Below are 25,149 nucleotides of genomic sequence, written 5' to 3'. Positions count from 1 at the left end.
ACTTTCCAGTTTGGAGTAAAAATTTCAGAATATGGATCTACAGCTTCATTGTGGGAGGGGAGAATTTTGTCCCCGCTCTAGTAGGTGCTTACTTAGGAGGCTCAAAGGAACTTTTAGAAAACATGCAATTGCATGTTTTTAACTTTTGTTTTGCATGTTTTAGAAAAAGGTAGGTAGAAAGGGCATAAGAGAAATAATGGCAAATTATGACATTGCAGGAAAATATTAATACTTCAAATAGATAATTGGAGGGGGGAAATACAGCTTTCAATATTTAAATTATTTTTTTTTTTAAATTACAGTTTTAAATTCAGGAAGGGTAAATACTTTTTTGTGAACAGACTTTAAACAGTGACAATCCTCCAAAGTAAAACTGTGTTTATTTTGTTCTGAGGGTAATTCTACCTGAACTTTATTTTGTTAATGTTTTGTTGGTTTTTTAAGCCTTAGTAGATATTCCTGTGTTATTGTACGTAATCAGCAAATTGGAGCTGACTTCCCTTGGACACACTTCTCATTAGTAATGGAATATGATTATTCTGAAAACTCTTGCTGGAAAAATCTGTGCAAAAATCTGAAGGTTACTTACATGACTTTTAAAACCACCCTCCCTGAAATAATACAAATGGGTAAGTGCTCTCCAGAATTGTAACAAACAGCTGGGCTGGCATATGAAAGGAAAGCATTTTGTGTTCCCTAAAATGCTACATTCATGTGTCTGTGGAAGAGAATGAGTAATAAATTATGAAGGCTAAAGCTAAACAAACAGAGCTGGTTTAGCTATGCAGCAAGATAGGAAGGTTTTTTCCTTAGGGTGTGAGCTTAGTTTTGGCCAGGATGTAGTAGTGAATGTTGGTTGATAAAAGACTTGTGCCAAGTTCATAGGTTGTTTATAGTTACTACAAGCTGTATCCACCCTTCCACATCCCAAGGGAATGTTGCTGTAGATCTAAAGGAATATAAATTAAAGCTTAATTTCAGGGAGATTCAGAAGAGTTTAGTTTGGGAAAAAAAAAAAAAAAAAGGCATATTATGGAAGCATTTTAATGGGGATTAATAAAAGCTGCATTTTTAAAAGATAAGTCTATTTAAATACCTAAATGTATCTATTTTTTTTGTGTATGAAACTATTATCTTACATACACAAAATCTTTTAGGTAATCACTGTGGTTCCTTTCTTCTGGAGGTACAGATTCCATATGTGTTTCTGACAACTGAAGGTCTTCTTAATATGCCAGATATTCTTCAGCTTTTGGAATCCAAGTGAGTGAAAATAAGCTATTTAATCTTATTGACTATTCGTTTTCTGTTTTCCAGGACATGTATCTTGTCCTATATATCATGTATTAACCATCTACTTGACTGTCAGGTACATTACTGCAATTACACTATCAGCATTTTAAGAGACAAGAAGATAGTTTTTCTGCTGTAGTTGATAGCTTCATTATATAGATTCACAGAGATGTCAACCAGCATGGAATTGGCTGATTTGTTTATTTTGATAATGAGCTGGCACTTTTAATCAAAACAACTTTTTTAATTGTCTACTTTTCCTTGAAAATCATAATGTTACCCCAAAACATTTTTTTGCTTTAGTGCTTCTTGCTGCTTGGAAGATGTTCTGTTTAATTCCTTGTAAAAATTGCTTTTGGATTTTTTTGTTTTTACCTACCAGAGCTATGCTAAAAATACCAAAACAACAGTAAAACAGTCTCATTTTCTGATACATCACAGCTTTTGGGAGAGGCTAAGTTAAAACCAAAAACTACTTAATTTGTAGAATTCAGATTTAATGTCCACCTCATTTTGAATACTTTTTAACCTGCACAAAAATTTTCATGTTTGTAAATCATTGCACATGTGCATTATTTTCTTTGACATCATAATTTTCTTGCGTTTTGCTTTCATAATAATAAATACCTGATAAAAGTACCTCTTGTCACGGGGCAGGAAAAAAAGAAAGAAATAGGGGACAGAGCAGCAGCAGTGCCAGAGATACAGATGATTGATTTGACCATGTTGCTGAAGAGACCAGTTCTGATCCTTGCTCTATCCTCGAGTCAGCTGTGAAGCCATTTTTGGTCTGTGTCTAATTACAGTTCAGTAGGGAAAAAAATTTGTATGTTTGACATGTAAAATTTGAACATGCACTTCTAAACTCTGACCTGTTCAAATTATCTGTTCAGTCTGGCCGTAACCTAAAGAGTCAGGAATGCTTTTTGGTATTTTCTCCTTTTAGCACTAATGAAGTAATTAAATAGGTGAGCAAAGAGCTATATAGTTTCAGAAAAGCTTATAGTTCACTTTTTTGTTAAAGTTGGAATACCCTTGTTCATACAAGTTTCTAGAGGACTTAATGCTGGCAGATTCAGGTTTAGGTCTCCTGTGTTTCCTAGGGATGAGGCCAAGTAGTATGGCAATTGTCTTTTCTCAACTTCCCCTCTTAGTCAGCCAAGACTCCCCAAAAGCCCTGAGTATGTGATGTTCATTCAGCGAGTCTTTGCTAACAGAGCTGGTAACAGCAGGCTGTGCTGCTGGCAGTTCTCATGCACTCAGAAAAATTTAGGATCATACCAATGGCAGCAGAGAGTTTTCACTCAGTTTGCTTTCCCCATGCTGCACAAGCATGAAAAGGATAAAGGAAATGCAATATACATTTAATTACTCAAAAGCAATATCTAAGTATATTTTCTTGATTTATCTATCTTAGTTTCTGTATTATGGGGTTTTTTTTGTAAAATCGAAGGCTGTGTATCAAGGTCATATTTGGTGGGGTTAGCAACATAATTTAAATAGTCCAGTAATATTTCATTAAATCACTGCTACATTGTTCTGTAGTCTTCTAATGTGTCTTAAAGAGAACTTGAGCATTTGAGAAAGATCAAGGTATGAAAATACTGTGTAATTTAAAAAATTGTATTAAGAGATGTATGTTATTCGTGTCCTTTAAGAAAATCTTATTATTTTACTTAAGTGATACTTAATAAAATAATTTGACTTCTTCTTCAGGTACAGCATTACCTTTGTTGAAAGAAATAGCAGTTACTCCTTAAGGCTCTTTGGAAGTACAGATCGATATGTTGTGTTGACAATAGATGAATGTACTGCTATCTTTTTGCAGGTACAAAATGAAACTACTATGTCCAAATTCTGTTATATGTTGGGTCACTTCCAGGCCATAGCTGCAGCTTCTAACATATCTTCTCTTGCTCGTAATCATACTTAATTTGTGCATTGTTTCACAACACAAATTATTTCCAAATTCAGTAACTCCAAAATTCTGTCTGTGCCAGTCTGACTAGTTTAAAATGTTCTCATATCTGTACCTACATTTCTTCACAGGAGTGTAACATTTGACCTGAGATTGGAACGTATTAAATACAGTTAGAGGATGCATACCTGAAAATAGGGTTCTATAAAGAAATAGTGTAATAACCAATTACATGTGTCTGTGACTATATCCTCTTACCAGTGTGCATGTTGATTCCTCCCATTTCAGACCATTATCTGAATTAATCTAGAAAATAATTAGTTGTACTTTTAATAACAAGTAATAGTTTAAACAGTAGCATAATACTTAAATTCTGGTGTGCAGCAAGACAGATGGCTTTACAGGTAGAAGAACTGCTACTCTAAGATAGATAAAGAATAACATAATAATTAGTGTTGCAAGCACAATACAGATAGACACTCCTACATGCTACTGCAAATGCTACTGCAGTTAGTGATGTTGTATTTTACATATTCAGTGTAGGTGTAATATGATTTGTATAGATTAAGTAAATACTTCAGAGGTTTATAACAGTATTTTGCATTGTTAAAGTTCTCAAAAATCTTAAGAACATCCTAACAAGTTAGTTGCAGTGTTCCCTTTTTACAGGAGGGAAAAAGAGGCATGAAGCAGTGAATCAGGTTTTCAAAGGTCAAACAAAATAGAAGTTGTGAATACAACCTAGTTTTCCTGACTCCCAGATGGGTCTTTAATACCTATATTATTTAGCTTTATTTATGTTTGAGCTAACTTATACATAACACAGTGATGCACATTAAAATCTTGTGACAGCCATGGTAATGTATTTATTTAGTTTTTACTTTTTATATTAATTTTATGGTAGACTATGGAAGAACTAAATTATGAGAAATCCTGTGACAATGTATTATCGAAGCTGATGGCATTATCGCTCCAATATACATGCTGTTGGGTTGTTTTCTATTCCAGAGAAAGACTGAGATTAGAGTAAGTTATTAAATTCTTTTGTTATCTTAGTATTTTTAAAACAAACTTATCACTAAAGTAAGCCTCTTATTAGAACAAGCTATCACTCTTTGTTCTTTTAATTTCTCTGTAGCATACATTTCCCTTAGAACAATACGAATATTGTAAGCTCCTATTTCTAGTGTGCTTTGGACTTTTCACTTAGAAACAGTGTTTTCATGCTCGTACTGAAAAACTCAGTGGAATGTTAAAAGTAACAGTGACCATGGGAGACCCCAAAAAAAGTTAGCAAAGGTGGTTTTTATGTGCTAGGATCTTCTTAGTCTTACACAAGAGATAAAGAAATGGTTGTTATAACAGGATTTAAGGCAGGTAATGCTAATGTGAGATGTATTGTCTTAGCATCAATGTATGTCATTTACAACAGGGAGACATTCTTCAAGTGTCCTTCCAATCCATCAGTAGTTCTTCTTTTGTTAGGGAAGCAAGTTTTTTATTTATATAGTTCATAAGCATTTCTTTATTACCTATTGTGAGATTTTTTTTTCTGTAAGCAGGTGATATATTTTCTATGCATCACCTTTCCTGTCTGTATGATTTTTCTCCAGTGACTGACCCTGATCCAGTCCTTTTGCTTCAGGCTGGGCTTGCTTTGCTGTGGGCTGACTCTATTTTCTTCCTCACATTCTTCAGCACTCAGTCATTTAATGTATCCTAGTTCTCCTTTCACAGGTATTAATTCACAGAATCACACAGAAGGTTAGGGGTTGGAAGGGACCTCAAAAGATCATCTAGTCCAACCCCCCTGCCAGAGCAGGACCACCTAGAGTAGGTCACACAGGAATGTGTCCAGATGGGCTTTGAATATCTTCAGGGAAGGAGACTCCACAACCTCTCTGGGCAGCCTGTTCCAGGGCTCTGTCACCGTCACAGGGAAAAAGTTTTCCCTTATCTTAATGTGGAACCTCCTGTGCTCCAGCTTGCACCCGTTGCCCCTTGTCCTGTCATTAGACATCACCAAGAAGAGCCCGGCTCCATCCTCCTGACACTCGCCCTTTACATATCTATAAACACTGATGAGGTCACCCCTCAGTCTCCCCAAGCTCAAGAGACCCAGCTCCCTCAGCCTTTCATCATCAGGGAGATGTTCCACCCCCTTAATCACCTCTGTGGCTCTGCGCTGGGCTCTTTCAAGCAATTCCCTGTCCTTCTTGGACTGAGGGGCCCAGAACTGGACACACTATTCCAGAGGCGGTCTCACTAGGGCAGAGTAGAGGAGGAGAAGAACCTCTCTCGACCTACTGACCACAGCCCTTCTAATACACCCCAGGATGCCATTGGCCTTCTTGGCCACGAGGGCACCTTGCTGGCTCATGGCCATCTTGCTGTCTACCAGGACCCCCAGGCCCCTTTCCCCTACACTGCTCTCTAACAGCTCAGTCCCCAGCCTATACTGGTACATGGGGTTGTTCTTTCCCAGATGCAAGACCCTACACTTGCCCTTGTTCTCAAACTGTACTAGCATTCTGAATTCCAGGAAATAAAATAGACATTATTAACACATGGAACAAATGTTTTGGAATTATCACATGATATTAACAGTCCAATGAAACTGTTTTATAGGTACAGTCTCAAGGGAGATACTCTCCTTAACCTTGTCTTAATTTATGCCAAACTAATTGAACTTACACAGAAGTCAGAAGACTTTGAAGTGAAGGTAATTTTTTTGGTAACAACCTTTCTGTTTTAAGCTTCACTCTGTGATATTTCTGAAGTGCTTAATCAAGTATGCATTCTACATCAAAAAACATGAAATAGGTCAAAATTGCTAAAATAAGAAAGAGGAGCTTAATACAGTGCTGCTGAAGTCAGCGAAAAGACTCCAGTACAAGTTGAATCAGATTCAAATAGCAGCTGAGATGTTTTTATGACTGAGAGTCAAGAAATGAGATTGTACCTTTAATTTTATAAATTATTAGAAAGTGTGTTAATCCAGTTTCTGTCTTAACTTGAAGTTTCAAATTAATATTATGTTACTAATGTAGCAGAAGAAAAGGAAGTGTAATTTTCTCTGCTGATAGCTAGTTTGCTATTTTTTATGTGGCAAGATAAATTAACTTTTTTTTATTATAAATCAGAAAATACAGTATCTAGAATAATCAACATTAAAAAATAGGCAAAAGTTTCATTTGGCTTATCAAGTTGATGTCTAATTTACTTTGTTTGCATGAGTAACATCTTTTTTAGGCAATTTTTTACTTATTTATGTATTAAAATTTGTTTAAAATTTTTCTGGTTAAATGAAGGTTAAAGAGAGGACAGCTTTTTTCATTCCGTGTACTCAGCAGTATAGTTCATGTGGAAATTGCTTAGACCTTTAAGGTGTTAACATCTTCTTAAACTATATTAGGCATCTCAGAATTACCTGTTTTATTAGGAACTCATATTATACCCATAAACTTGATCACATATAAAAGACCTATAGGATAAAATAATTTCACCTACATAGGATTTGCATAAATAAGGAATGTAATTTGCAGCCAGGCTATTAGTCAGAGGTTGGAGTTCCTCTGCGTGATAAGCATGGATCGGGTTTTATTACTCCACATTAGCAGCTGTTGTCTTCAGGGTCACCTTTCACGTTTCACTTTTAACTTGTTAGTTACTCTTAAGACAGTCCTTAGTATAAGTTTTAACCAAAAATATTATGTATCACTTTTAGGTAGTTCTTACGCCAGGAATTGAAGAGACAGCGCTACTAATTCGTCAGATTGCTGACAACATTTTGGTAGCATCTAATATCAGTCCTCATGAGTGGTTGGACAAATCCTGGCTTTCTGTCTTGCCATCTGAGGTTTGCTTATCTTTCCATTAAATTACAGTTTTCTTCCTGTTTCTCAGACTCCTAAAGTCCTGGGCTTTTTTTGTTGTTCTCTTAAAATTTATTATTAAAAACAAAAAATTACTTGCAACTTGGACTTTGCCCGTGCTTTCACAATTAACCAGTAGAGAGGTTTATCCTCCATATCTGCTGGCCAATGTGTACAGTTCCACACTTCTAGGCACTAAGTTTAAAAAACTATCTAAATTGTAAAAGATAAACATACAATGGCTCACTTGGGCAGGGTGCCAAATTCATCAGTGCTGATCCATTACTGAAGTCAATGGTGTTGCTTACAAACTTGCTTTAATACAAGATAGTAGAAGTTTGTTTAACTTCTCATGCAGTAGTTGATATCGGATATTTACAATAAATGCTGGAAGACGTCCATGAATCACAGTCAAATATATGAGATTCTTTAACTTGTGTATTAAGATTTTCAAATTAAACATAGGAATTTGCTCGTTTTATGTGGAAACTTTTAACTCTTGTAAAGCCAAGATCCTTTTTGGGTTTTGCAAATTCAGAAGTATTTTAAAGCAGATATTGGTGTAACCTTTCAAGTGTGGGATATTGGATTATAGGTTTTCCAATTTAGATATTAAGGATACTGGTAAAGAACTGAGAGGAGTCATTGATTGTACGTTGCCTCTGTTAAAGGTTAGATCCTGGCATCTGTTGAGTGCAGGGCTTTGTGAAAGTCAGGAACTGGAAACTAACGTTCTTAAAATGCTACAGCTCTCAAATTGCTGCCCTCTGTGTGACATTCAGCCTCCTCTAGCAGGCAGACTCCTGCTTTTGGCACCTGTCTCATTGCTGTTTAGGAATGTAACTTTTGTAAAACAAACCCAGCTTTGTCAGTTTATCCTGATTTAGGGAATTCTCTTCAAAATGGAGAATAAACAGTAAATCTGGTAATCTGTTTTGAAATCAAATTTACGTGATTCACTGGTTTCATCCTTTAGAATAGAAACATCTTTAGGCTGTTCTTGCTTTTTATCAAACTATTATGCAGAACTTACTCTTTTGCAAAAATTATACACTGCTACAACTGTAGTGAAAAAAAAAATCTTTTTCGTTGGGCTATGAAAGTGCGTTCTTTCCTCTTGTCTATGATATACTTTATTTCTGTGATATACCATGTGACATATTCATAGAGATGTCATCCTGTAGAAACAGAAAAAAAAAAAAAGGAAAAAAAAGTTTGTCAGATACCAATCTAACAAAGTAATTTCCATTTCCAGACAGAGAAATGCCTACTTACTTTTCCATGTATTAACCCTCTGGTTGCTCAGTTTATGTTAAGGAAGGGATCTTCGCTGAACAGATTGTTTCTTGCAAGCTTTGATCAACTTCAGGAACTTCTGCCAGAGGTTCCAATAAAAGTTTTAAAGGTTGGCCAAAATTTATTTATGTATTAGATCAATCTTTTTGCACTGTGGTAATAGAGGGGGGTTTTAATCTATGCTACATGCACCTTTGCTGTTATCTAAAATGTTGAGCCTGCTAATTCTCATCAGATTTTGTCAAGACACTATTATGTTTGTGTGAAGATGATCAGAACATTTCCTTAACTGGAAAAACACTCATTTGGTCAGCTTCCTCTTCAAGATTCATTGTATCAAGCACTGTATCAGCATACAAGATTGTATATTTCCCTAACATAAGAAATGTTTTCCAATTAAGTATTTCCAGGACTTTTGTCCTGCCTTCCTTCTACAATAATAAACCCACCACCTATAAATTAGATAGTACTAAGCATTTGAAAGAGTCCCGGAGGTTAAGATGAAGACTTCCATTCACTGAAGTGTGAACCCTGAAGTTAGAATTGTGTGCTCCTACTGTTTCAGTTGGTCCAGGTCTGGGAAAATTATAGACTGATTATAGTCAGCTAATCAGGTAAAAAATGCATAGTTTTTCTCAGTCAAGAAAATGGGAGGGCAATCTCACACATCAGCAGCACTCAGTTAACGTGAAGGAGCAAGTGAACAGATATTTGGGTACTGAATATCAGCTTGTGCATGTTATTGTAATAGCTGCATATGTTTACACATTTACTGACCAAAAAAAACCAGAAAAAGATCTCATCAGTGTAATTCCTCTATGATGTATGATACGCGCCAATCCATTGCAGACACTACTTCCTACAGTCCTGGATTAATGAAAGAGGATAAAATATATTAAGGTATTGATTTTCCTGTGCTTCAAGAGACAGGCTATTACTTACTCTGTTTATAGATTTAAGACAGGTCACACATTGTCTACTGTACATGCCTCCTTCTGTATTGTTAAGTTTGGGTTTTTTTCTTTCCACTGAACAAAAATGTATACATCTTAGAATCCTCACAACTGGTTTAACTTTTTGTATTTGACAGTGTAGATGTGCTATAAACACTCCTCAAGTACCTTTTTTGTTGTTTCAGCATTTTAGTGACATGACATCTTCATATAGCCTAAATGCTGCTGCTCTACTAGAAACAGCACAGAAAGGTGCATCACCCCCAGGAAAGTTCAACAAATGCTATCCAGATTATAAACAAAATCGTCAGTCTTTAGAGCTGCTTGGTAAGGCACAAACCAGCACAGCTAATAGCTTGAATTACTAGGAAAATGTGTCTCCTTTGAAACCAAGTGAAAATATGAGTGTATTAGAATTTTTATCTTCTAATCATGGAAAGGTTAGTTACTCTGAGGAGACAGACTGCAATTGAAATGCTAAATGGCATCTTTGTTTTCTGTAAAATGTAGAAAAATAAGCTAGTTTTTCACTCTCCAAACAGAATGGTTCAAATTTTTCTCTACCAGGAACATCTCGTATCAATACTGAAGCCATAATTCCTCTATTGAATCATCATCAGTTTTTTTTTTAGTCTGATCTTCCAAGCTATATGCAAAAGAAATAATGTTCTTAAGAAGTAGTTATGGGGAGGAAGCAGGATTTCTTTGCTGTGCCAAAGGACTGTGAAGATTTTGCTCATCTAGATGTTGTAAATTTGTGTTCAAAGACAGCCTTTCAGGATGCATTATAGCTCCAATCATTCTTCCAAACACTCTGAAAAAGAGGATTTCTTTGCAACTTTCAGTGACTATGCACCTCAGGAGAGGTCTAGAGTTTTCTAGAAGAATTTAGACACACAACATTTAAGAGGCCAGAAATTCTGATTGACCAGACCTCGTGGAATGATTCTTCATCCACAGGCCCATGTGATTCATTTGCATCTGATGGTTTTCTCTCTGATTTCTTTGTTGACCCAGATGACCTTCAAAGCCTGAATTTTCACCAAATAGGTAGAGAATCTAAACCAAAGAGAAAACGAAGTCCACCATTCTTATGGACAGAAGAAAAAAATAGAAAAGGTATGTCCAAAGCAAGCAGAATTTGCTGAAATTCTGTTTGTAACTTGACTGGAAATAGGAGTATCAGTAAGATTAGATTTTGTATTTTCTTCGAATAGTTGTTCAGTCCAACCCAACAGTTGCATGTGTCCTTTACTAAAAAACTTACTTGCATGTATATCTTTCCTGTGATAAAATGTTCCTAAACATTTATTATCTGCTTTGAGCATAAAGAATATTTTTTTTAAAATAGAATTGTGTTACTGCCATTATTTTGCCTTGGTAAAATATTGAAAAGTGTAGTTCTCCAACATTGTAAGCTCCAGCCTTCTCTCTCTGACAGTGCCTGAAATGTGCATAATAAACATGCCAGAATTATTTTAAAAGTTATGGGAAAGATTATTTTGTAAACATAGGTTTGGACAACAGGGGGAAGACTAGAAAGTATTTTCTCTAAACGATAAAAAGTAGATTCAACAAATTCAGAGTGCAATTTAGATACTACTAATGGCTGTGTTTTGCTGTTGGTGTTAATGGAGTAAGAATTTCACTCTGATGACTTCCTAAGTTTATTTCATACAGTTCCCTTATTCTTGGAATATTTGTTTTAGCTAATGTCTCCAGGGCTAAACTCTCCATCTTGAAATCGTTCCAAAGCATATTCTTCAAGTAGATGGTATAGTGTGTACTTCAAAACTTTGTTTACCCTGAAGGTGTGTACAGTCCTTCTATAAAATCAGGCTTCCCTTTTTTCGTAGTTTTCTTATCCCTGGTTTACTTTCTCAAATATAGTTAGCTTGAGACCTTTTTCGGTAAGCCATAATGTGTATCCATGGAGTCTTAAAAGAAAGCAAGCATCACTAGTCCCTGTTGGACTAAGTATTGCCGTGCCGTATATTGCAGTATAGTTTTGATCCTACTGCTTCCCTATAGGTGAGGTGCCCCATTCTTTAAAAATCCAAGGTTAAGCTTCTTAAATAAAGTGCCTAACTCCTAGTACAGGTTATTTAATTTATGTTTTCTCTGTTGCTACCTGTCATTCAATCTCTTGGTGGTACAGCAAGGTCAGCACAGCATTAAAATGCTCTCGCTAATTAGATCAGACTCATTCATGAAACACAAGTAACTAATTGATATCATTATGTTTCGTGGGCTGCTTAAGGCAATTATGGAAGTAAAGAGAGGGAAAATTAATTAGATATGGTGAGCTGCTTTTAATTTTCAGCCTATGTAAATTAAAATGTTCATACAGAAACTCTAAACAGACCTGTTGCCCTCTCCATTGGGACCAAAATTGAGACCTGGAGTACTGCTGGGTAGTTAACAGTAACCTGTAACTGGCACTGATAGTATAAAAGTCTAAATACAATAGTTTCAGTAGAGATCAGGGCAGATTCTTCTGGTACCACATTTTACAGTATTCTGAAAACACTGTGATCTCTGACTGATAAGATTTCTGTATTACTTTTGCCCAGTAGGGCAAACGTATACTTAAATCTGAATCAAATTAAAAAAAGGAATTTTTGGTTTAGATTTTGGAAGAATAGGCTTATTTTACTTTACTGTTCACTAGCCAGGGGAAAAACAAGTATACTAAATACTTGTGCATGCTAATGCAAAAAAAAAAAAAACCCTTAATGCAGTGAAAGCCTTCTGAAGACCCAGATTTAAGAAATGGGAAATCCGAGGTTCAAGAAATGTGTACAAAGTCAAGCTAAAAACACGCGTTGGGAACCCCCCAGGGATTTCTTCAGGCTTCAGATCAAACTTTCATTAAACCACAAACATTAATGCCAATGTGCCAAGCCAGCATTTCCACTGGAACAGATGAAATACTTAGATCAGTGTTAAAGTTTTCTGACAATACTTTTTGTAAAGACTAAAAGGAATTTTCTTACTGTAGCTTATTTTGATTAAGAAAATACTTGGAATATTTTATTGTAAAAATATTTGAATCTTAAGAATGTAAGTAGCTTTTTTAAACAACTTAGAAATATGAACATGCCTCTGGTTAAGAAGAATTAACTTTCACAATTACTGAATAGTACTGAGTGTAATCTTAATGAAATAGAAATAAGCATTAAAATTGTTACTAAGCATAGTGCAAGTTGATGTATTTCTTTTGTATAAGACCTGTATTACTACTATTATAGGATGATATGCATAAAACTGATAAGTAGTAGTAAGTAATAGTTAATATTAATCTGAACACATTTAATTTTATGGCAGCTGATACTTTTCATACAGAGCATACTGATTAAAACTAAATTCTGTTACTGCTTCTGAGAAACACATAGTTAAGTCTGCATATGTGTTGTATTTGTAGTTTATCATACGTATATTTTCTTTCTACTTCTTTTCCAGATTCAGGATTTGCGGAAGTACCACAGTTCAAAAAAGGGAGATTGACATATGAAAGAGTCCCTGGAAGAAGTGATGGACAAACACGTCTTAAATTCTTTTGAATACTACACATACTTTTTTAAATTCCTAAACTCTTTGAAGGGAAATAGATTAAATTCCTATTTTTTGTTCAGTTTTAGAGAGAAATTAGGGTTGGGAATCCTTACTAATTGAGGATTCTTTTGTATGTTTTTAAAATTTTACTGAACAAACTAGTTCCTTGAACCTGGAGAATTACTGCTTCTGTTTGTTCTCATGTGTGATAGAACGGTACTGTACCACTCTTCATACAAAAAATAAAATATGAAGTAAAAAAAAAACCAGACACTGAAGCTTGTAGAGTTTTTAAGGCACCTATCCTTGCTTCCTGAGCATGCAGCTTTCCAAACTTAAAGATGGACTACATCTGCTAGAATCTCGAGGCTACTCATAAAGTCTTAGAGTTTTCTTGCAGTTACAGCAGTGACCCTTCCTGTTTGTCCCTTGGGCTCAGTTCCACTTGTTTCCTTCCAACAGCTCCTCTAACAACCAATCATGAACTGCCTCTAATTATATCAAGCTACAGAAACAACCCATTTGTTTTACGGACAACATGTGAAAGATATGTTGAAATTTAGGATTCTAATAGATTTGATTCAGAGAACTAAGCTGTGACCCTAGCTCTCTGCATAATCTGATGGAAGCCATTTGTTGGCATCCATGTTTTTCAGCCCGCTATAGTGCATCGGCAAGCAGTGAGACGACAGTCATCTGGGAGGCAGTGCCATATATTGTGGGCTACAGCTGGAAGGGGTAAGGGATTTTTTTTTAAAAAAAGGCATCTCAATTGCAAGCTACAGAAGAGAGAGGATAAAACAGTACCCAAACCCTCACTTTCCATCAACAGATTTGGCAACGAAACCGGCAATATGTGTGGGAGCAATAGTAGACAGTAACTCTGTTCTGCTGCAGGAATGTGTACACGGTTTGCACAGGCATGCCTGCCAGCTCCAGAATGTCAGTACCTGTTCAGGGGCCTTCAGCTGAGATGATTCAGTTTTCAAACTCAAAAATTTTTTCAAGTTTGATGCAATAACAGAAAGGAAAAAAAAAAAATTACCAAGTTTATGCTTTATGCTTGCAGTAAAATACTTTATTGACATTGTGACTTTATTAAGCGCAAATTCATTATTCAGATAAATAAAACCAGTACTTAGGGGAGAAAGCTTTCATCTCTCAGAGAGAATGGACTGCTGATTTTTAGCTGAGAATTCCGAAATGCTATGATGACTAATAGCAGTTTTAGTTCATAGTAATCTCAAATTTTTTGTACCCAAATTGTTTGCAAGACTTTAGAATAAACACCTTTCAAGTGTAACATAAAAAGACTTCTAGTAGAATTGCAAACAAGCCAGCCTATTTTGCCTAGAATAAGAGAAAGGCTTAAATAAAAATTGCAGTTTCCTTACTATTTCTGGCCTATTGTTGTGGTCACTTGACCTAACCATGTTCCATCTCTTTGCATCATAGATTTGGCTCCATTTTTCAGAACTGTCTCCTAAATTGCCAGGCCCAGGAATCTGTTCTTTTAATAGTGTAGGTCTACAAAGTCTTGGTCACAGATGACCACAGTGGAGAAAATTATAGCTGCCACTACCAAACTATGTATTTATGTCTTCCTTTCCCACAGGCAAAAACTGACACCGGAACTTTCATATGAACAGTCATGGAAGACTAGCTCAGATAATCTATGGCTCACTTTGAAACCAAAGGCACATTGCCTACATTAAATCAGTAAAGAAAATTCAAGTGCTGTCTGCATTAAGTTTCCATTAGGTAGAAAAAATGTCAGTGCATAGTTAGTTACTGGCAATGTAGTAGAAAATAAGGAAAAGGGATTGCAATGACCAGTTGTTTTTTACTGTATTTGTTTATGACTTCCAGTCTCACACAGATATGTACACATTGACAAGTTTATCACGTGTGACATTCTCCACCCTCTCCATCTGGTTAATGTGGAAGAAAATTACTATTACAGGATACACTTTTTTTCCCCCCTAAATCATCTATAACTAAGAAGAATTAGGGAGCAACTAATTCTCAGACAAAAAGATGCAATACAAAAACTAATCACCAGTCCTCCATCAGAAGGCAGGGACACTCAGTTCTTGGATCAAATTCCTGAACTGCTTAGTGACGAAGCAGGTGGCAGCTGTAGCTGAAGAAGAGCCTTGCTGGTGGACTGTGAGAGATGCCAGAAAAGGGGGCCGTGTTGCTCACGCGAGGCACTTAGCGTACAGATGTGTGCACTCGCTTAATTTGCTTTATCCTGGGGAACCTGTGAGACCTGCTGCCATGGGACTAGTACGAAGGCCTCTGTGCAGTGTGTGGAGAGTTGGGACCTCAGCAGATAACCCTCTTGGATGGTCTTTGCTAATGGAAGCTAAGACATTGTTGTCCACCCCACTGCAGGTTACAGCCGGGGCAGCAAAATGCGGTACTTGTCCCTGTCTAAGCCATCCCAGTGTACAGTTCAGCAACACGGCGCATACCCAAGCACACCTGCAGCTGGAGATGAGACATTGTCCTGCAGACTGAGCCGGTAAGAGACACCCTGTTCTGCTGCCTACAGAAGCAGACAGCTGCCCAGGTGCATGTGTCAGGTTCCATGGTTACCTCAAAAACAGGGACCTGCAAAAGCCGAGCTGCTAAGGTGCAGGGTGCTTCATTTAGGTAACACAAAATAACCTGCAGTGGCACGCCTCATAAAATTGACTCCCCCCAGAAACTCAAAAGAGTCTCAACGCCAACCCTGTTCTGGAGCTCGTTCTGACACCCAATTTTTGTCACAGACCATGGCTTGGGAAGGCAGAGGATGCATTGCTGTCATCCCTCTCCCTGCTCAGCTGCATGCTGCCCTGGGAGCAAAGGGGTGCAGCAAGCACACTCCTCTAAAGAGACAAGAAACTGTGTCTTCCTCCCACGAGACAGCAGAATAACCACCACACTCACAGGCACACCAGGATGGAGCACTCCCAGTCCATCTCACAGATGCTGCACTCGTCTTTTTATCCACTGCCGGTTCACGATGCGGATGCAGTCAGGACCTGCAGTATGCTGACAGTGCTGCTCCTCTGACACGTGTTGACCACAGTGCTCGGGCTGAAAGATACCACACAGAGCTGGGCAGGGCAGCCAAGAGACAGCAGCCGTTGACGGGTGGGCGAGCAGCAGCTGCTCCCTCCCGCACTCTGTAATCTTGCAGCTCCTGATGCCAGCTCAGCAGCCACTCCAGAACCCAAGCTTGAAGTGAGGCCACTAAGCAGGAAAGTGCATGCAGCAAGGGGGCCTGGGGAGAGAAGCAGGGGTGGGGTGGGGGGAGGTTTTACTGCAGGAGGTAAAAGCAATATGAAGGGCTTGCCTGGGAGGGAGTGGCCAGCAGCCAGATGCTGGCTCTTCAAAGGCATTTGATGCATGCTCTCATCCCTCACTCTCCCCTGGAGCATTTCGACCTCAGTCTGAGCCTCTGATCACCTCTCTGCAAGCAAGAATAGCCATGCTTCCTCTAGACTTCCGCAGTGGGTGCATGTGCCGAGTACTAAAAGAAAAACTGCTGTATTCAATAGCCTACAATGAAAGGAAGCCAGAGCGAAGAAAAGCTCCTAAGGAAGGACATTCTCTTCTGTAATTAGAGGCACAGTACGTATTGACAGTATGACTCTCATTTTAGTGTCTTCCTGCAGGACAGCAAGAATGAAAACCTTTTGACAAAGACCGAACTGCCTGGAGGACACTCATTGCCCCATTTCAGCTAACATTAATGAAAACTAAATTCTCAGATTGCAAAGTCCTTCCTTACAATTTTGACATGTATAAATGAGCCTGATAACATTGTTACTGTTTACCACGAAAGTGGTAAATAGCTATAAATAGGATTTTTCTATTAATAAGACACATTTTCTGAAGACCCATCAGCAACCTTCTCTTCCCAAAAAGCCAAATAGCTTGAGGCCTCCCCTCCCACTGCAAAATCAAAGTATCCTCTTCATTACAATATCTGCTCTTTGTTACAATTAAACAATGAGTTCAAAGCCAGTAGGGAATGGGATTTTATTTCCAAATTTCTGAAAGATTAATACAAACAATAAAAGTAGACAAAACTAAAAACCTATTTAAAAAGTTAGTTGTCCTTGTAAAAGTGCTCCATAAAAAACTGAAGGCAAACGACCAAGCACATTTTAGTAAGTTTTGTGTATTGCAAACCTTAACAATTATGCATGCAACTATCTTTGGGTGTTCATGGATTTTTAGTGTCTGTTTGGTCACATTTTAAACATGTCAAGGAAAACTCCACCAGAGCAGTACCTTTACAAATACAATTAGGAGAAGTATTACAGATTAGAAGTTTTGTATGAAATATGGCTTAGGAATCAAGCCTGTGCTACACACTGTGCCCAGCAGTTTCTAGTATGTGTCATTTATGGATTTAGATGCACTTGGAAAAAAAAAACCTGCAGTTGGTGCCAGGTCTTGCTAATGGAAGCAAAATTCCCCCTAAGAACATTATTTCAGTACTAACAGCATTTCTTTTTATATGTTAACCATTCACTTTTTGGATGTTTTATTTTGGAAAATACAAATAGGTTTTGCTGTCATTCCAGTGTAACAGTTTACCAAGATAGGAGTAAGTAATTTGGTAAAAATTAATGTGCTTTTCTTTCCTAAAATGTAAACTTCTCAAGTAATATTTGTACAGTTAGCATAGTGCAGTAACAATGGTGACAATTATGAAAAGAATAAGAGTTAACATTAAAAAACTTTAAGAACATTAGCAAAAGATAGTGAAATACAAATACACAAGTACTAACAGATAAATATCTAGGACATTGTTTTAGCCACACAAAAGTTAGGACACAGAGAGAGACTTTTCTTGTGAAGGAAAGGCAGTTGTTATTCATGTCATGCTTGAAGGCAGCTCTCTGATGACCTTCCCTATAAGAAGAAAAAAAGGTTTATTAAATGCTGTCTTCCAAAGTTGACATATTTCTCTTACAAATTATAACACAAGAGCTCCTTTGCTCTCAGAAAAACTGAATAACCACTTTCCTTTGTCAGATGTTGGCATCCTTGAATATTATAATTTTTTTTAATTGGCTTTTTTACTTTGCTCTCATTTTTTATGATCCTAAGATAACTAAATAATAATAATAAACTAGATAATGAATCTATCAGAAGATGACTAAATGATGTCTTGGGCTGAGCTGTAAGTTTCTAAAAGTATCATAAATTAAGCATCAAACTCATTTGAGAAAATATTTTGTATCCTGTCTCCATGATGTAATGGAACTTGAATCCTAGAAACACATACATACACACCGAGACACAAGAAAAAGCAGAAAGGCTGCTTCAGTAACAGAAGAACACATGCAACAGTCAATACAAATTTTATCTTATTTGCAGAAAGAATTAAGGGTAGCACCTAAATTAAGAAAATCTTCTGATTGTGCTTCCCCCTCCACCCAAGTTTTTCCAATGAGTATCTCAGGCTCAGTTGTTCTCTCTTCAGGTTCAATCCCGTTTTGTCAAACCTACGTAGCAACAATCAAAACCATGCTATTGATGAGGCACAAGCACAACTGCAAGCTCAGGAACCCAGGCATTGGGAAAGGGAAGATTTTACAAAAGTACTCCATCTTCACAGAATCACACAGAATGGCTGGAGTTGGAAGGGACCTCTAGAGATCATCTGGTCCAACTCCCCTGCCAAAGCAGGTTCACCTAAAGCAGCACCCAGGCGGGTTTTGAATATCTCCAGAGAAGGAGACTCCACACCCTCCCTAGGCAGCCTGTTCCAGGGCTCTGCCACCCTCAGAGCAAAGAAGCTCCTCCTCATGTTCAAGCGGCACTTCCTGTGCTCCAGCTTGTGCCCATTGCCCCTTGTGCTGTCACTGGACACCACTGAGAAGAGCCTGGCCCCATCCTCTTACACCTGCCCTTTAGATATTAATAAGTGCTGATAAGGTCCCCTCTCAGTCTTCTCCAGGCTAAAGAGCCCCAGGTCTCTCAGCCTTTCTTCGTATCAGATATGCTCCAGCCCTCTCATCATCTTTGTAACCCTCTGTCGGACTCTCTACAGTAGCTCCCTGTCATCTTCTAGTTTAAGTTCTGCCTTAAAAAAAACATTCATTTTCACTTTGATAGCACTCTCAAAGAAAGAACAGAATTCAGTGGTTTTTCCTCTCTCCGTAGGTCTTTCAGGTCTTTCGCAGCAACTGCTTTTATTTTTTCTTTTAAAATAAGAGTAACCTCTTCTGAATATCCTACTTCCACGTTTTTCTGCCATGCAGAAGAAATAACACTTTCCAAGAAAAGTTATGCTGTGATCCTGCCCAAGACTAAGGGTGCATATGGCATTTCTTCCTCCTGCTGCAACCACCGGTATCTGTCTGACAGGTGGGCGAGACAAAAGCAGGAATCATGGAATTGGATCCCAAAGACACGCAAGCGCTGGACGGTCACCCACCCACCCTGCAGGTGTTATGCCAGTACAAGCAATGCAGAGTGCTAAGGCAGGCTTCAGGGAGTATCTCATCTTTTAGACCTGTGCTGATACAGGTTACGAAGGATGAGATTACACATTGCCTCAGCTCTTCCCTGCCTCCACTGCTTTTGCTGCTGTACAAACAGAAAGAGGCTAAGGACAGACACAGCTAAATGAACTGCAATATGACACTGAAGACAAAATGTATTTTAACAAGGCTCTTGCTTAAGCTGTGAGTTAGTCATCAAAACACATGCAACTGCCACGGCTTTGTCTTACTTCTTCAAGCTGGGTATGGACTGGTTTTTATGTCTGGCTGTGTCAAACACAGCCATGTTTCACAGAGTTTTTATTATTTTGGATGCTGCTAATGACCCTGGATCTGCTCAAACACAAAAATCAACTTAACCAAAAAAAAAAACCCACCCAAACCATAAACAAAACACATCTAGAAAGAGCTGTAAAAAAGAGACATACCTCAATTGCCACACCTAACAGAAACAGAAAACAATCTGTAAAGCCAACAGGGAAGTGATGAACACTTCGCTACCAAGAACTCAACATTCAAACAACTATCACCATGTGCCATTGTCCCTCCTAGGGCTTGAGTTTCAAATCAGAGTTGTGGTCATGGTACCTGTGACTTTATTACCTGATTTCAGAGTAGAGCACAGGATCGGGGTTCTCGAAAGGGATTGCTCCCCGCAGGAACCCCAACAAGCAAAGCATCTTTGCAGGCATTTTGCATACAGTACTGCTGGAGTTCTGCAGCTGCCTGAGAGACCTGTGTAAAGGAAAAGAAAAACAAATCCAGAGAGGAAACTAATTCATTCACAAGCATCTATTAGGCATTTCCTCTTGAAGAACCATTATCAAACAGAGCTGAAGAGCAGCCAAGTCAGCTCTTGGATTCTTAAAGACCAAGTAAATCAGCACAGACATACATTTACAAAGCCCTGTTCAAATGCACATGACATACTACGCCAGTGGTGAGCCAGAGGAGCGTAGAGGACTGAGGTGTAAGTGCAATGGAAAAATGCATAGGGCTGTGACCACAATCTACTGTACTGTTTTTGCATTTATATTAGAACTCTTATATCCTCAGATAATTTACAAAAACTATTTTAATTTCCAAACTGTTAAGCAACACAGAGCATAACAAGGAATTAAAGCAAAAAGGTAAGGATGAAAAGCTTTTTAAGTCCACTGCCACCTTTCCCTGGTAGTGAAGTGAGAGCTTCAAATCCACACCCTGGCCCCCAAAGAGGACAGTCCAGACCTGCAGAACAAGCCCAGGAACCCAAAGGCAAGATGCCTCCAGCACTAAACTCCCCTGCTCTCCCTGTGGACAGCAAGTCAGTCATGTGTCTGTATTTTTGAAGGAAAACATAGGGGAATTCCTGATTTCTTAGGCACACATCGGTAACATCACCAGGGAACTGTAAAAATCCATGCTGTCTGCTGCATTTTTTAAAAGAGGAAATACCGAGCATATTGGTAGGAATAAAAATTCCTCTCTGACTTCACCTCTGCCCTTACGACAGGATTCCTGAAATACTGATTTTTTTCTCCTACACAACTTTGCCGTATTGCCAGCAGAGACAACAGCCAGAAGGACCACCCACACTTCCCAGCCTCCTGATTGAAGGGGCCACCCAGGAGACCTGATGGGATCTTGGTTCTAGGCCATCCCAGCTAACAGCGTCTGAAAGCACGTGGGAGATCTGGCCTAGAGCAGGGTTTGGTTTGCGATTTCACTGCTGTCCCATTCACTGCCTCCCAGCTCTCCTCCAGAACACTCATCCTGGTTACTGCCTGAATTTACCCGGCAGCTGCCAGCATTTCAGAGGGTTGCTGAGAAGCACTTTCCCACAGCCTCCCAGGTTCTCCTGATCAGAGTACAGGCAGAAGCATCCGCAGCAAGGATCCCTGCTAGTCAGTGGGCTTTTTCACTCCTCCCTTCCTTGAAGAGAACCTCTTTCTGGAGGCTGCACAGGTCTCCCACCCTGCCCAGCTCCTTGGACCCCCTACGGCATTAGCAGCCTTGCCTCAACCACAGTGCTGACCCCTTGCTGGTACCTGACTACGCACCACACAGCTATCAGACAGAGGTGCCACTTGCCAACACCGACCAGGCCAAGGCTGCGTGGAGCTTTTTCCTGGGAAAATGAGCAGAGAGTTGCTCAGGGCTTGGTTTGACCTACAAGCGCAGCACAGCTAGCAGCTCCTTACCGTGTCTCCTTGCACTTTGCTGATGAGCTCTGCAACAGGTACTGAGCTATGTATATCCTGGTGCTCCTCGAAAGATACAAACTTGATTTTTGGCAGCTGTGTGAGAATTATCCATATGGCAGCAGACCGTTGTTCTGGGACAGATTTGCCTACTCTTAGCCCTGCCTATGCCCCTATAACATTCTTCACTCCTTCGGTTCACATAGAAAGTACGAGGGTTTCTGCTGTATTTCAACATAGGACAAATACACTCCCTGCGGCAGCCTCCTGCATCCAAGATGTGTGTGGGTACTTCTTTCCTACTTGGTTTCCTCTTTCTGAAAATATTTTTCCTGTCTGCTTTTTTAGCTGGCAGGGTAAACAAAATCACCATTGGAACTCCATAGTATGAGATGTATTTTTAAAAATCCTTTCATATCCAGCTTCCTTTGAAAATACATTGTCTATTCAAAGTAGCAGAAACAATGTTCTCTCCTATCTCACTGTCTGCTAAAACTGATCCAAGTGCTTTTCGACTGGCTGAATATGCTCCTGTTTTTACACTGCAAGTCAAGAAACCCAGATGATGCTTTTTTCAAGTCACATTTTTAATCATGCTTCATTTCACTTGTGAAAAAGACATGAACAGTTCCTAGAACAGCAAACCTGGAAAGAGACTGCTGTGCACAATGCTGCAAGACAGAGGAGACTGAGGTCTCAAGGCCAAGCCTTTCTGGAGTACAAGCAAACGTATAATATGCAACCTTCAGAAGTCCAGCTCCAGAATACATTACCACGACAAAGTGACCCCAAATAAACTACAGACTATACTTTTTAGATACCCTCCCTGCCCCAACAAAAAAAAAAAAAGTGTGGGGGGGTATATGCCTCAAAGTGTGCAGGAACCGAGATCCAGGCTATTGCTGGCGATATAAAGCAACAGAAATGTCTGGTCAATCACTTCTGTGTTAGGCAATATCCCTCTTGCCACAAGAGTCTACATTTCTCTTCTGCACTGGGCCATTTCTCACGGATACCCACACATCATTGCAGTGATAAACGACAGTCACTTTTAGTGCAGCAAATACCCACAGATTCAGTATTAGCTAAGAAAATTTAGTAATATTAATGAATTGATCAGGATGATGTCCCAAAGCGACAACAGTTTCACCTTGCAAGGCGCACTTCAAATTTTCACCAGCCCAGGACAGGAACAGTGAGAAAAGGCATCCTAAATGACTCTTAAAATCAATTAGCTAAGTTCCTGCAGCTCAGTATACTGGCACTTTCGTCAGACTGAGGAAGCTGCTGTTTTGTGGCGGGGCAGAGAAAAATGGCGAATGCACGGAGGTGATGTGAAGAGGAAAGCACAGGATACATATTAACCTGACCTTCCTCACTTCACAGCCTGTGCTGGATTTTGTGCGTGGCTGGAAAGCACGGTTTTCGCAAAGCAGCTGCGGGCCCCCCCACACCTGCTGGGAACCAAGAGCTGTCTGGGACAGGTCTGCATGGGCGAATTTGGGCTGCGAGAGCGAAAAAAAAAAACAAAAAAAAAACCAAAAAAACCCAAACAAACCAAACGGAACCCAAAGCTTAGGAGCTGGCAGATGACAGGACCGCCTCCCTAGCCTGTCTTTGTCTGGCAAGCAGGAGAAGGTTCATGCAGGCGTACAAAATCGCCTGCTTTCCCCAAGCGTGCCGGCGGGTACAAAACCACACCGCCTTTCCCCGCAAGCCCCGCCAGCGCTCAGCAGCGGGGGGCAGCCGGCTGGCTCCGCCGTGAGGAACCGCTCCCGATTATCATGCTCGCCTGTGCAGAATTAATGAGGTGCTGCTGTACTACCGACGGCAGCTCCTTCCACCCGGGAACGGCGCCCACCCCACCGCGCCCTCCCGGACGGCAGCCGCGGAGCCCCCCCGGGGCGCAGGAACCCCCCCCGGCTCCTGCCCAGGGCGGGCAAACGGGGAAGAAACGGCAGCGGCAGCTCGCCTCCCCCGCCGCGGAGCCCCGGCACCTCGGCTCACCTTGATCCGCTCCACGGCCGCCTCCAGCTTCAGCTGCTCCACCAGCCGCTGCATGGTGCTCAGGCTGCCGCCCGACGACATGCCGGGGCCGCGGGGAGCGACGGAGGACGGGCGGGCGGTGCGGCTCCACCGGGCTTGGCGCGGTGCGGGGCGCGGCGAGTCCCTCCGCCGCCGCGGAGCCGCCCCGGGGAGGGGCCGGGTCCGCTCCGCCCCGGGCAGCCCCCGCCGCCCCGCCCCGCCCCGCCCCGCCGGCAGCGTCCCGGCGCTACCGCCCGCGGCGTCTTGCGGCGGCCCTGGCTGAGGGCTCCGGCTGCTCAGGGGACGAAACGCCTTGTCGGATAAAACAGGACAGGAAGAAAGGAAAAAAGGGAAGAAAAGGGAGAAAAGAAAGGGGGGGATGGAGGGAAAAGGGAGGGAAAAGGAAAAATGGGAGAAAGGGGGAAAAGGAGGAAAAGGGGAAAAGGTGGGGGGAGAAAAAGGAGGAAAAAGGGAGCAAAAAGGAGGAAAAGGGGGGAGGGGAAAAGGGAAAAATTGGGAAAAGGAGGAAAAGGGGAAAAGGTGGGGGAAGGAAAAGGAGGGGAAAGGGGGAAAATGGAGGGAAAAAAAGTGGGGGAAAGGGGAGGGGGGAAGGAAAAAAAAAGGAGAGAGGAAAGGAAGCTCTAAATGCCCTGCAAAGGTTTAAAAAAAAGTCCCACTCTGCCCACAGGCAGCTATTAGGGTCAAACTGCCCCAGAATTGCTGCATCCCCCCCACGCTGTTCGTCACTAGTGACCATCAATAAGTCACATCACTTTTTGGTGGGGGTTTGCCAAGCACCGGAGTTTGCTGGTCTGTTAAAAAGTTGGCAGGATGAAGCCCATAGCCTCAAATGATTGCTCCAAACATAGGGACAAACAGCCATGGACATGACTGAGCCTCAATCAAAGCCTCAGCTTGGTCACAGAAAAGACTCACACTGAATGTGAAAAAGGCCCTGGCTCTAAATACCTTTTGCGTATCAAGCAAAACGCACGTTTCACCTTATATACACTGTATATTTGAAAGTCCAGAAACATGCTACAGAAACAGACACAGTTCTTTGAAAAAAGGTGATAGCAGGGAAGGTGGTTCTTTTCTAAGACCCTATTACCTTGCCACACTTTCCTACCCAAAGATCTCACTGCTACTCAGTACCAGTGCAAACACTTCTCTCTGAAATCATCTCAATTTACACTGTTAATTGGTATAGTATTGTAACTCTCAGCAGTCTCATTCCTGCTTTTTTTTTCCTAATGTATGTAATTGCTTTGTCACCTTTATTTCAAGATAATATAGGCCCTGAAGATTTATGCCCTGAAGACAGACATCACTTAGAACTACAATGAAATGTTATGCTAGAAATGCTCAGTAGCCTCAGCTAATGATGAAGTGTTACTGCAACGCTGACACCTTTGTGAAGACAAGTTTTTTTCTATCCTTCGTTGCAAAGATGTGACTGCAGTGTCACTGCCCAGCAAATTTTTGCTGCAACCTATGGATTTATGCCTGTGCCTGGTTATTTTCAAAGGGCCGAGA

General features: G+C 40.1%; 2 protein-coding genes across 2 annotated transcripts in view; one reads left to right on the top strand and one right to left on the bottom strand.

Moving 5' to 3' along the window:
• Positions 1–12,898, top strand: part of SHOC1 (shortage in chiasmata 1) — a 57,410-nt gene extending 44,512 nt beyond the window's left edge. Inside the window, 11 exon segments of the mRNA XM_086480472.1 lie at positions 445–629; positions 1,158–1,263; positions 3,010–3,121; positions 4,116–4,237; positions 5,840–5,933; positions 8,342–8,491; positions 9,521–9,680; positions 9,900–10,092; positions 10,094–10,203; positions 10,206–10,454; positions 12,798–12,898. Of these exon segments, the coding sequence (XP_086336598.1) occupies positions 445–629; positions 1,158–1,263; positions 3,010–3,121; positions 4,116–4,237; positions 5,840–5,933; positions 8,342–8,491; positions 9,521–9,680; positions 9,900–10,092; positions 10,094–10,203; positions 10,206–10,454; positions 12,798–12,898 (1,582 nt within the window).
• A 4,881-nt stretch (positions 12,899–17,779) lies between these two features.
• Positions 17,780–23,676, bottom strand: GNG10 (G protein subunit gamma 10). Its single transcript, XM_086478980.1, has 3 exons — positions 23,596–23,676; positions 20,009–20,140; positions 17,780–17,807 (listed from the first exon to the last, which is right to left on the bottom strand). Exons 1-2 carry the CDS (start codon positions 23,674–23,676, stop codon positions 20,015–20,017), a joined length of 207 nt encoding a protein of 68 aa, XP_086335106.1. The 3' UTR covers positions 17,780–17,807; positions 20,009–20,014.
• Between the last annotated feature and the right edge of the window lie 1,473 nt (positions 23,677–25,149).

This window comes from Leptosomus discolor, chromosome Z, assembly GCF_034619465.1.
Source record: "Leptosomus discolor isolate bLepDis1 chromosome Z, bLepDis1.hap2, whole genome shotgun sequence".
NCBI classification, from domain to species: Eukaryota; Metazoa; Chordata; class Aves; order Leptosomiformes; family Leptosomidae; genus Leptosomus; species Leptosomus discolor.
This window is presented reverse-complemented; position numbering and strand designations above follow the sequence as displayed.